The sequence below is a fragment of the Sapajus apella genome, unplaced genomic scaffold (assembly GCF_009761245.1).
Source record: "Sapajus apella isolate SASKATOON/1434 unplaced genomic scaffold, GSC_monkey_1.0 scaffold1, whole genome shotgun sequence".
Lineage (NCBI taxonomy): Eukaryota > Metazoa > Chordata > Mammalia > Primates > Cebidae > Sapajus > Sapajus apella.
In genome coordinates, this window is record NW_022436941.1 from 24,308,451 (window position 1) to 24,322,031 (window position 13,581).

At 36.5% G+C, this 13,581-nt stretch overlaps 1 protein-coding gene across 2 annotated transcripts in view; it reads right to left on the bottom strand.

The window, feature by feature from the left end:
- Positions 1-462: 462 nt before the first annotated feature.
- The window catches only part of COMMD10 (COMM domain containing 10), a 203,730-nt gene continuing 190,611 nt past the window's right edge, over positions 463-13,581 (bottom strand). For both annotated transcript variants that reach the window (XM_032273839.1, XM_032273719.1), the window contains 2 exons: positions 2,173-2,232; positions 463-1,300 (listed from right to left, as the gene is read on the bottom strand). In XM_032273839.1, the coding sequence (XP_032129730.1) occupies positions 1,262-1,300; positions 2,173-2,232 (99 nt within the window). In that variant the 3' untranslated portion in view covers positions 463-1,261. The remainder of the gene's footprint in view (positions 1,301-2,172; positions 2,233-13,581) is intronic.

Consider the following 13,581-nt stretch of genomic DNA (forward strand, 5'->3'; position numbering starts at 1 on the left):
ATTACATTACAAACATGCCTTCCAGATATTCTACCAATGAAAGTTTGAGTTTAAAAACTTTTAAAATCAATCAGCTATGGAAAACTGTAATAGCTGCGTTCTGAAATAGTCCAATTTCTCACTTCTTCTAAACAATAGCTTACAAATACATATACAAACAAGTGTGGGTATAAATTCCACATACTGAATATGTGAGAGACGTTTAACAGTTGTAGTACCCAGATACTTCAAATAAGAAATGTGCTTCAATTTCAATAGCTTTGCTTATTTAAATATAGGACATTTCTGAAATCAAATTTCTTCGTGTGAAGAAAGTCATGTTTGAATCTCTTTTTGGAAACAAGATAGATATTTCATTAATAAAAAATTCATTTTTATTATAGGCAACTGTATTTATTTACATATATTCATGGCATAAAATATACTATTAAAGTGTAAAATAAAAATAATGCACACTTCAACTAATCCTAAGACACAAAAATTTTATTGACAGAAATTAACATATTTCTAGAAAGAGAATATAAAAGGTATCTGATTTGAATAATGACGCCCATTTAGCACTCATTACAATTATTTTATTCAAGACCTGATTCTGTCTCCGAAAGTATAAAGTGAATCATTATTAATTTGCAGTATAAAGAAAAACACACAAAATCTGGACTATTATTAAATCATTAAACTCAGAGAGAAATTGAAGTTGACAGAGAAGCTCAACTGGAATTAACTGATACCATGCTACTATTTTACATTTTTCCTATATTATTTCCAAAGCAAAATATACTCACCATATTCAAATAAAAATGCCATAGTGTATTTGATTGTAGGTGGCTATTTTCTTAATTTTATTCATGTAATCACCAAAGCTCTGTATTCTACTAAGGTACACATCTTAACTCGTATCCATGGACCCTCCTTGATACATTATGGTATCATCAAGCAGGTGAAAACTAAGCAGCACAGGCAAGAAAGCAACACTACGACAGTAAAAACAATATGGTATTCACTTCTGCTTCTTTTAAAGTGAAAGTGTTCTTGTTCTTAATAATTACTGTTGGCTAACAGAACTAAAGAAAGTATATTAGAATCTCAGTACTCTTAACAATGATCTCTCTTGGTTGTTATTTGTCTAAGAAGTGCTAAGCCATATAATTTACAAAAAGCAAGCCACTGAATCCTTCAGAAAACACAACCTGGCAATCTATCTTCAATGCAAAATAATGAGGTGGCAGGAGCATGATGAAAAAAACAGTCTTCGAAAACATCATGTAAGGGAATCCAGCTGTGCTTGTATAGTCTCTAGCTATTTACAAAAAAAAAAAAAAAAAAAAAAAAAAAGACATTAGTGAAGGAAGTGAAACTCATAACAAGTATTATTTAGAAACATGCAAATAGAAAGGAAAAAATGGCTTTGGTAACTATGAATATTGAATCAATTCACATAGCAATAAAATTACCACTTAGAATATTTTTCTTTTTATGTGAAGATATTAGAATTCATGTTTGAAAATTTAAGTTTTCAAAATTTCCAAGAAGACTTCTTAATACTGCTGTTTTAAGTATCTTCAGCTGTTTCAGTTTAAAATATCACTACATGATAATTTTTTAAATGAGGCATAAGGTTTTATTGGGGGCTTACATACTGGGGTGTGAGTACAGTGGTTGTGGGCTGAACAGGATAACCACATGCATGGTCCAGTGGCAGTGGGCTGGGCAGAAGAACTGCCTACTTGATAAGATTTTAAAGTTGGGGGGTGGAGGGAGTACATTCTCCTTGATTACAAAATCAGTCTTCAGAAAGAAACATGAAATATACTCAAAAATAAATCTCTAAAGGCATGTTTTCCTTTACCCTTGGGCCCAGAAATTAAAGTATTTGATATTATATATATTTAAAGTATCAGCATGGCTAGGAATCACAAAGTTCATTACTTAATGCTTTATATTAAAGCAACAATCCTATTGTTTTAATTAAAATTATTTTTTTCTTCCTGATTTAGTTTTTCAGATTCTCTTCATTTCTGCTACGCTTCCTCCTGTGAAACATAAGGTGTTTATAAGGGAATTTTAAAGAACTTAGTTCCACATAGGAAATTTAAGAATAAGAATTCATAAAATGAAAAAACAATATGAAAAAACCACCACATATTAAAAAATTATTTTAAAAATATAGACCTTGTTATAGAAATCAAACAACTCCTTGTGACTGAATTCCACAAGAACTTTCTCCAGGCTCTGTAAGGAAGAAAAACAACAAAAAGAATGTAGTTGAACTCAATTTACATCACATTTTTCTCTCCAGCTAACCTTAGAATATGCCATAAGATTGTTCTCTGAGTGTTTTAAAAAAATGCTTACCTGCTTTACTCCATCTCATGATTCCTAGAACTCAAAAATGTATTTAATAACACTCTACTTTAGCAAAACGTTTCAACTCTACGAGTCATCTGTCCTTTAAGATGACTCTACGAAAGTTAATAAAACATATGCCAGTAAGAGAACAATTTCATTATCTAATTTTTTCAAGACAGAGATAATACATGAGATTATATTTCATCTTTCTCAGCAGTCTGTTTGAAATCTAGTAAATACCATTACACAAAGACACTGGAGGCAGTATATCTGATTGAGCTTATCCAGCCATTAATGCCTCACATCAGCACAGCTACTGCCTTCAAGCACTAATCTAGCAGTTGTGATCTTAACATGCTGAGTATTACCTTCTTGAATGTACAGACTCAGCAAAAGTTCACAATTAACACAACAGTTTCAAAGCCAGGACTTAAACACACTCTTTCCTTTCACTTCACATACATTAGAGAATCCTTTATGGGTGCTATAGATGCTTAGTAATATTGTGTGTGTATGTGTGTATCTATGTATGTGTGTGTGTATGTATGTATGTATGTATGATGCTGTAGTAAAGTATGATATTAAATTAAACCCAACTCAACTCAATCCCACCTACTTTTTTGGTTGATTCTGTACACTGAGAAAACAACTCAAACTAGTTGCTAAAGACTACTCAAATGTATTTATTTCACTCAAGGTGCCTCTGGAGAAGTGAAAGTTAATGAGGAAAGAATGCTAAGAATAGGCTAACTGCTCTGATCACACTACTGTAATCACATGACATAAAATGGGCATCATGAACTAAAGTAGAAAACTGATGCAAAATTGAGCCACATAATTAATTGCTGGTCATTTCCAACATACTATTAATTCTAGTTCCCAGTTTCTATGTTCACTTTTGTTTATCTGTTTTAATGACTTCCATTTCTATTTACAAAGCCAACATTTCAAACCAAATTATCTGCAACTAATTCCAGAAGAGTCAATGGGGCTATGTTCAAAAAACACATCTCACTCTTCATGAAGGTAAGTGTAAAGGATCAAATTTCCACACTTCTTCATTTTCTCTCATATGTCTATCTAAGTACTTAAGATTTAAAATGAATAAAGAAGTACATCTACTTTAAAGCCTCTTCCTTTAGGAATGATATAAAACCATGAAGTTTTCGCACTGTATTAGAAAAATTCATTGGCTAATTGTCACACATCATTAAAGCTCCAAAGATTTAATCAGCATTATCTAGACATATTATATGTCCTCCTAGCAGTTAAGGAAGGATGATGAGCCTAGGTTTACCCTAAAATTCTGAGAAAAGCAAGGCAAGTTCATTACTCTCACCTCTATCCAAAAAGATAGGAGGTAATGAAGGCTGAATCTGTATGTGAACAACTGATTTAATGTTACCCCTAAAGGTAGCAGTCAAGCCAGGTTCTTGTTTTCTATATTTTGCTTTGCTTTAAGGTGATGTTTCCTAAAATGTTACACTGAGGAAAGAGAAGAAATGTAACTTTAAAACATACTTCTTAAAAGAACACCACCTATAGTGGTAGACTAGGAAGCTATAGGCCCTCTTTCTACCACTAAGATACCAAGTTAACAATACATGGATCAGAAGACCTCTGTGAGAACTTTAGAGACCAGTTGAGAAGCTACAGCACCCATGCCATTGTAAAACCAAGAAGAAATTCCAATGAAAGTGGTAGGAAATTTCACAGTGTGCAGTGCATCCATGCATGCATGTGAAATAGTGGAGCAAACAGGAAGAACCCACCACCTCCCATACCAGAGCTCCTCCGCAGGACAGAAACCAAAGAATGAACCATACATCCAACATTCTGGCTTTCTGGGAAATTCCCAAGGAACTAATTTCTGCCTCACTTAAAGAAGGGCACCCGCAGGCCCAGCACAAGCATTTGGAAGGCACTGAAAACAGAGGTGAGAGACACATTAGAGCTGCAGTTCCACAGGCAGGTGCCAAAGGTAGTAAGATATCAGAAAACATTTGAGAGACCCTAGAACTCCCAGGTGGGCTGATTAGTAAAGGTCTTCCCCTGCACAAACCCAGCATGCAAAGACTGGAGGAGGTAGTTGTCTTTCAAAATGGCCAGCAAAAATCAAAAAGCATACAAAGCAGTAGGGAAATATGGCCTAATCAAAGGAACAAAATAAAACTCTGGAAACTTACCCTAAAGAAACAAAGATCTATAAGATACCTGACAGAGAATTTAAAATAACTGTTATAGGGATATCAATGAACTAAAAGAGAGACAGGAGTGGTTGCTCACATCTGTAATCCCAGCACTTTGGGAGGCGGAGGTGGGTGGATTACTTGAGGTCAGGAGTTTGAGGCCAGCCTGGCCAACATGGGGAAACCCCGCCTCCACTAAAAATACAAAAATTAGCCAGGCATGGTGGTGTGCACCTTTAATCCCAGCTACTTGGGAGGCTGAGGCAGGACAATCGCTTGAACCCAGGAGGCAGAGGTTGCAGTGAGCCAAGATCGCGACACTGCACTCCAGCCTGGGTGATAAGTGAGACAGACTGTCAAAAGAGACAGAGAGAGAGAGAGAGAGAGAGAGAGAGAGAGAGAGAGGGAGAGGGAGAGGGAGAGAATGAACACAGGCAACTAAATAAAATCAGGAAAATGATATATGAACAATATGAGAATATCAACAAAAACACAGAAGCTATAAAAAATAACCAAACAGAAATCCTCGAGCTGAAAAATACAGTAACTGAACTGAAAAGTTTATTAGTGGTATTCAACAACAGACTTAGACAGAATGAAGAAATGTGATGAGATCATAAGGGATTTAGGACAATACCAAGCAGGTCCACATATGCATTATGGGTATTCCAGAATGGAAAGTAAGAGAGAAAAAATAAGAGAGCTTATCTGAAGAAAAACGGCTGGAAACTCCCCCAATCTATGAACAGAAATGTACATACAGATCAAGAAATTCAAAGAACTCCAAGTATGAAAATCCAGAAAGAACCATACTAAGACACATTATAGTCAAACTATGTAAAGTCAAAGATAGAAATCTTTTTTATTTTTTTTGAGACAAAGTCTCACTCCATCGCCCAGGCTGGAATGCATGGCACGATCTTGGCTCACTGCAACCTCCGCCTCCCAGGTTCAAGCAATTCTCCTGCTTCAGCCTCCTGAGTAGCTGGGATTACAGGTATGTGCCACCATACCCAGCTAATTTTTGTATTTTTAGTAGAAAAGGGATTTCACCACGTTGGCCAGCATGGTCTTGACCTCTTGACCTTATGATCTGCCTGCCTTGGCCTCCCAAAGCGCTGGGATTACAGGGGTGAGCCAAGATAGAAGCTTAACAGCAGCAAGAGAAAAGTGATTTATCACATATGAGGAAGCTTCCATGAGATTATCAGCAAATTTCTCAGCAGAAACTTTGAAGGCCAGAAAGGAGTAGGATGATATACTTAAAGTGCTGACAGGAAAACAAAACCAAAACCAAAAACTATTAATCAGGAATACTGTATCTGGCAAAACAGTTCTTCAAAAGTGAAGGAGAAATTAAGCCTTTCCCAGATAAAGAAAAGCCACGCGAGTCCATTACCTGGAGCTGCTCTGTAAAAAATGCTAAAGGAAGTCCTTTAAGTTGAAATGAAAGGACAGCAGGCAACAACACAAAGCTGTACAAAAATATTACATTCTCCAACAAAGGTAAATAAATGGAAAAATATAGTAATAGGTGCTACTGTAAATTTAGAATGTGGAATTTAAATTTAAAAAAAAACCCAAAAAACCCCATAAATCCATGTTAATGTATATGTAACCCATAGAAATGTAATTTGTAACATCAATAACAAAGGGGGAAGTGGAGTGGTAAAGGAGAAAGTTTTTGTATGTGATTAAAGTTACATTGTTATCATTTTGAAATAGAATGCCATAACTTTGAGATGTTTTATGGATTTGCAATGGTAACCACAAAGGAAATATCTATAGAATACAAACAAAAGGAAGTGAGAAAGCATACTACTAGAAAAAAAAAAATCAATGAAACACAAAGGAAGACAGTGAAGACACAGAAAGCAACTAACAAAATGGCAATAGTAAGTTCTTCTCTATCAGTAATTACTTTAAATGTAAATGGATTAAATTCCCCAATCAAAAGACATAGACTGGTTGACTGGATAAAATAACATATTCCAACCATACACTGTCTACAAGAGACATACTTTAGATCTAACAATATACATAGGCTGAAAGTGAAAGGTTAGAAAAAGATATTCCATGTAAATGATAACAAAAGAGACCAGAAGTGGCTACAACTAAAATCAGACAAAATATACTTTAAATAAAAAACCATTACAAGACACAAAGAAACACATTATATAATAATAAAAGTTTCAATTTACCAGGAAAATATAACAGTTAAAAATATTTATGCACCAAACTTCATAGCTTTAGTGTATAAATACAGTAAGTTCTCACTTAATGTTGTATAAGTTTTTGAAAACTGCAACTTTAAGTAAAATGACAACAAAGTCATTTTTCCCTCAACATTATGACAAAATAACATTGAACAAAATGCTATTCTTCAAAAGCCTGCTGTATATTGTTTTGCTTAAAGATGCAGCTTCCAAGAATCTATCAACAATATTATATAAGGGTTTACTGTATTTATATGAACCTAAATACATGAAACAAGCTTTGGCAGGATTGAAGAAATTGACAACCACACAATAATAGTAGGAGACTTCAATATTCCACTTTCAACAATGAATAGAATTATACAGAAAATCAACAAGGAAACAAAATTTGAATAACCCTATAGACCAATTAGACCTAACAGACATATACAGAACACTCCATTCAAAAATAGTAGAATATACATTGATAAGTACACACGGAGCATTCTCCAGGATAAGACCATGCATTGGACCACAAAATACATCTTAAATTCCAGAAGACTGAAATTATACAAAGTGTCATTGTATGCATGTATTGTATGTGTTCCATTGTAAAATGGAATAAAACTAGAAACCAGTAGCACAAGGAAAAATGGGAAATCTACAAATATGTGGAAACTAAACACATTCTTATACATTCAATGGGCCAAATAAGTCATAAGGGGAACTGGAACTGGGAAATACCTTAGGACAAATGAAAACACAACATACCCAAATTTTGGGATGCAGTGAATCTAGTGTTAAAGGGTTAAGTTTATAGCTGTAAATGTATAACGTAAAATATATATACATCTCAAGTTAACAACCTAACTGTACGTCCAAGAAACCAGGGGAAAAAAAACCAAAAAACAAAAAACAAAACCTAAGGCCAATGTGAGCAGAAGGAAGAAAATAATAAAGATTACAACAGAGATAAATGACATAGAAAATCAAAAAACAATATAAAGATTCAAAGAAATTAAGAGTTAGTTTTTTAAAAAGATCAACAAAATTGACAAGCCCTTAGCTAGATCAATTAAGAAAAAAAGAGAAGACACAAATAACTAACATTAAAAATGAAAGAGAGGACATTATAATGGATGTCACAGAAACAAAAGTGTTATAAAAGAACACTATGAACAACTGTTCGCTAACAAGTTGGATAACCTAGACAAGATGGATAAATTTCTAGAAACAACCTATTAAGACTAAATCATGAAGAAATACAAAATATGAACAGATCAATAATGAATAAGGAAACTGAATCAATATTCAAAAACCCCCAACAAAGAAATGCCCAGGACCAGATGACTTCACTGGAAAATTCTACCAAACATTTAAAGAATTAACATCCATTGTCCTGAAACTCTTCCAAAAACTTGAAAAAGAGGAGATACTTCCAAGCTCATTCTAATGAGGCCAGTATTACCCTGGTTCCAAAGCCAGAGAAAGACAGTACAAGAAAACTACAGACCAATATCCTTGGTAAGTATTGATGTAAAAATCCTCAAGAAAACACTAAATTAAACTAAAGTCAAGAGCACATTAAAAGACTTATACACCATGGTATAATAAATATCATTATACAAGTGGTATTTATTTCTACAATGCAAGCACGGTTCACCATAGGAAAACTGAGTAGTGTAATACACTATATTAACAGAATAAAGGTGGAAAAACACATAATCATTTGAATTGACTCAGAAAAGCATCTGACTTATGTCTGTCGAATCACTGCCATTTCTTTTTCAATCCATAATGACTTAGAGAAGACCATGGGAAATATAGCAGTGGTAAGTGTTTCATGTCTATATGAAGACAGTAAATACTTCATAGTTTCCCAAGGGGTGACCCAGAGCAGTTTTTTGGGGAAATAAGAATGAAGCTTAGATGTGCAGGATATAAAGGAAAGGGTTGGTAGGCTAAGGATCACCCCCCCCCCCCCACATTACCATGTTTTGACATGCAATCCCAAGGAGTCCAGAAATTTTAAATTTAAATCTCTTTCCAAGATATCATGAACATATCAAGGAAGGAGTATAGAGCACAACTAAGAGTTTGGTAGCTTTTTGTGAGGCTGAGGTGGGCGGATCACCTGAGATCAAAAGTTCAAGACCAGCCTGATCAACATGGAAAAATCCCATCTCTACTAAAAATACAAAATTAGTCAGGTGCAGTGGCACATGCCTGTAATCCCAGTTACTTGGGAGGCTGAGGCAGGGGAATTGCTTGAACCAGGGAGGTGGAGGTTGCAATTGGCAGAGATCACACCATTGCACTCCAGCCTGCGCAAAAAGAGCAAAACTCTGTCTCAATTAAAAAAAAAAAAAGAGGTTGGTAGCTTTATTAATGACTTTTACATTTATACGTATGATATGGGTTTCCATTTTTACTCTTGCTTCAGGTCTTACAAATATTAGGAGTGAGTCAGATCAAAAGCTACCCTGGAGCCATTGCATTTTTAGGAGGAAAACACATTCAACTTTCCTTAGGACTATAACTAGGAAGTCACAAATTTGCTTATAAAACCAGAATTAACTAATTTCATTTTTCACTTGTCATAAAATGTATGGAAGGTTTTATCCATTAAGTATATTTTCAAACAATTTATCTTCAGTTTAATGTCAGAACACAAATCAGTGGTAGCCTCTACCCAACAAAGATGTGTGAAAAACATTAAGTTCAATGAGAGTTCAATTATTAGTATTTAAAGTTCAATTATTAGTATTTAAAGGGTGTTTCTCTTTGGATTGTCTAGGCTCTACATATTTCATCCTTAATTTTATGTACTTCTGGTCTTTAAGTCAACTCATAGTTCATTAGTATCTTTGTTAAAGGAAGAAGAAGAGAAAATAAAATGAAATTCAGACCTGTCATCTTAGTTATCAGTAGCAACTCTAACAACAGATATCATGGAGGAAAATGTAGAAACGCCTGGTTAAAGTAGTTTTATAGGCTGAATCTGACAATGTGACAATGTATATAATTATCCATGTGCTTCCTGCCTATCGCTGTCATTAGATAATGGAACTTGACTATTTGGCCTTACTTTTTCCTCAGAGTCAGAAAGATAGTCTGGAAAATAAAATGTTAACATATTATGTCATACTGAATAAGAAGAGAAATATCCTAATGGCATAAACTACAGCTGTGAGATATGAAAATACATCCTCATCTTGTCATCTATAAACCAAAACTATCTTGAATTAAACCAAAGAAAGACTATCTGTCTAAATAAAAATATACACACACACATACATATATACACACATACACCCCTTTAGACGGTACTGTGCCTAGTTTTTAAAAATAGCCAATTGTGTGGCCAGCACGGTGGCTCACCCTTGTAATCCCAGCACTTTGGGAGGCGTAGGTGGGTGGATCACAAGGTCAGGAGTTCAAGACCAGCCTGACCAACATGGTGAAACCCCACCTTTACTAAAAACACAAAAATTAGCCAAGGCATAGTGGTGGGCACCTGTAATCCCAGCTACTCAGGAGGCTGAAGCAGGAGAATTGCTTGAACCTGGATGGCAGAGGTTGCAGTGAGCTGAGGCTGTGCCACTGCACTCCAGCCTGGGAGACAGAGTGAGACTCCGTCTCAAAAAAAGAAAAGCCAAGCCAAATGTTTAACAAAAAAGTTGATGACATTATATCTCCATTCTTACAGAAACCAGATACAAGGATATTTTCATATAATGCAAAATTGGATTTTAGGTTAAAAGATTTTAAAGAAAATAAATTTGCTGATCATCCTTTTTGTTTTCTTTTTTGAGATGGGGTCTTACTCTGTTGCTCAGGCTGGAGTACAATGGTGTAATCACAGCTCACAGTAGCCTCAAACTAACTCCTGGGCGCAAATGAACCTCCTTCCTCAGTCTGTAAGCAGCTGGGACTAGAAGCGCACTACCACGCCCGGTAAGTTATTTTTAATGTTTGTAGAGACACAGTCTCACTAAATTGTCCAAGCTGGTCTCAAATCCCTGAGCTCAAGTGATCTTTCCACCTTGGCCTTCCAAAGTGTTGGGCTACAGGCATGAGCCACTGCACCTGGCCTTTGCTGATAATTGTAACAGAAAATCTTTCAAAGGAATATAATAAGTGGATATGTAATATAAATTATATTATATATATAAATATATATAATATAAAGGACTTTTTGTTGGTTGTTTAACAGCAGTATCAATGGATACTGCTATTATGCAGTATGACTAATAGGAAACATTTACCAGATTTGGTTAAAAAGTTATTTTGTGATGGCTAGATAGGCCAAGATATTGATATACATACATACACTTCCAGACAAATGAATAATTTTTAAAACATAAAGTTAGTAAATAAGGTAGGGTTTTTTCTTTTTTTTCCATTACTGTCATTGTTTTTGTTGTGGGTACAGAGAATGGTTCTTTTTGTAGGAGAGGTGATGAATTTGTAATGAGTCATCTGCAGGACTGCATGGTTCCTCTTGAGATAAAAGTATTTATATGTAAGATGTTTTGGAGGCTACTGCAAATGATACCTGCTCAAGTGAGAAGAATAAAGCAGGATAACATTTTTCTTAGTCTTCCATTCTTGGTTCTACAGAATATTCTCTAATCTAACTTTCTGGTTTTTGTTTCCACAAAACCTACTATAGGTATGTGTTTATTCCTCATCTATCAACTATGAGTTTTGGTTCCGATATGGTTTGAATTATGTGTCTTCAAAATTTGTAAGTTGAAGTCCTAACCCCTAGTACCTCAGAAAGCTACTTTATTTGGAGATAGAGCTTGGAGGTAATTAAGGTAAAATGTAGTGATGAGGGTGGCCCCCTCATCCAAATGAATGGTATCCTTATTAAGAGACAAGGATACACAGTCAAGATGGCCAAATAGGCACAACTCTGGTGCACAACACCCAGCAAGAGAGATGCAGAAATCGAGAGATCTCCTAGCTCCAACCGAGGTAGCAGGTGCATGGGTCTGGTCAGATGGTGAGCAAAGCCCAGGCAGGGCAGACCGAGGTGGGGAGGGGTGCCAGAAAGTGCATCTGACCAGTGAGTCAGAGGCTCCACCTCTGGCACTACAGTCCAGATACAGCACTTCCTCCAAAGCCTCAGCAATATACAGAACACGGGATCGTTGCCAGTCAAGTGCCAGGAATTAGAAGCGCAGAGTTGAATAATAATCCAGGACGATGTCCTGGATTGGTGCACAGATCTTAAGCAAATGCATAAGCCCATAAGCTGGCTGGGAGGCTCTGCGGATTGAGCTATCGCTCCCTTCCAATGCCCGGAGAGAGAGGTAACTGAAAGCAGGGAGACAGATGGAGCAGCTGGGCGGGCCCCTCCCCCATGGCCAAAGAGGGAGCTGAAAGCAGGGAGACAGATGGTGTGGCTGGGTGGGTCCCTACCCTCCCCTACAAACCCCAGAGGGCTGAAGCACTAACTCTAGCAGGTTATGTAGCCGGTGCCTCAGTCTGAGCTGAACCCTGAATGATCCAGCCCTGTGGAGGAAAGATGCAACCCATCATTAAAGAGGTGGGACTAGGCTTCATGTTTTAACAGAAAACACAGGAAGCCTACGTAGCAACAAGACGGTGTTCTTGACCACCCAACAGTGCCTCCAGGTCAGCAGAAGAGGTGAGCCTAACCTCCCAGTGTAAACAAAAAAGACACAGGAAGCTTACCGAGTAACCTGAAAGAGTCCCCAGAAACCCAGTAGTGCCTCGACAGGCAGACAAGTGATCTCATCAAGCAGCTCCCAGAGATCAGAGCCAGGTAAATCCACGAAGATGGGAAAAACCACCAGAAAAAAGATGAAACCATCAAAGGCCAGAACACCTCTTTTCCTTCAAGGGATCACAACTCCTCAGCAACATGGGAACACAACATGACTGAGAAAGAGTGTGACGAATTGACAGAAACAGGCTTCAGAAGGTGGATAATAAACTTTTCTGAGCTACAGGAACACGTTCTAAAGCAATGCAAAGAAACCAAAAACCTTGAAAAAAGGTTAGACGAAATGTTAACTAGAATAACCAGCCTAGAGAAGAACATAAACGACTTGATGGAGTTGAAAAACACAGCACGAGAACTATGTGAAGCAAACACAAGTTTTAATAGCCAAATGGATCAAGCAGAAGAAAGGATATCAGAGATTGAACATCAACTCAATGAAATAAAATGAGAAGGCAAGACAAGAAAAAAGAGTAAAAAGAAATGAACAAAGCCTCCAAGAAATATGGGATTATGTGAAAAGACCTAATCTATGCTTGATCCGTGTACCTGAATATGATGGGGAGAATGAATCCAAGCTGGAAAACATGCTCCAGGATATCATCCAGGAGAACTTCCCAAACCTAGCAAGGCAGTCCAACGTTCAAGTCCAAGAAATACAGAGAACTCCACAAAGATATTCCTTAAGAAGAGCAACCCCAAGGCACATAATTGTCAGATTCACCAGGGTTGAAATGAAGAAAAAAATGCTAAGAGCAGCCAGAGAGAAAGATCAGGCCACCCACAGAGGGAAGCCAATCAGATTCATAGCAGATCTATCTGCAGAAACACTACAAGACAGAAGAGAGTGGGGGCAAATATTCAACATCCTTAAAGAAAAGAACTTTCAACCCAGAATCTCATATCCAGACAAATTAAGCTTCATAAGTGAAGGAGAAACAAAATCCTTTATGGACAAGCAATTACTGAGAGATTTTGTCACCACCAGATCTGCCCTACAAGAACTCCTGAAAGAAACACTAAGCACAGAAAGGAACAAATACCAGCCACTGCAAAAGCACACCAAATGGCAAAGACCAAAAATGCAATCAAG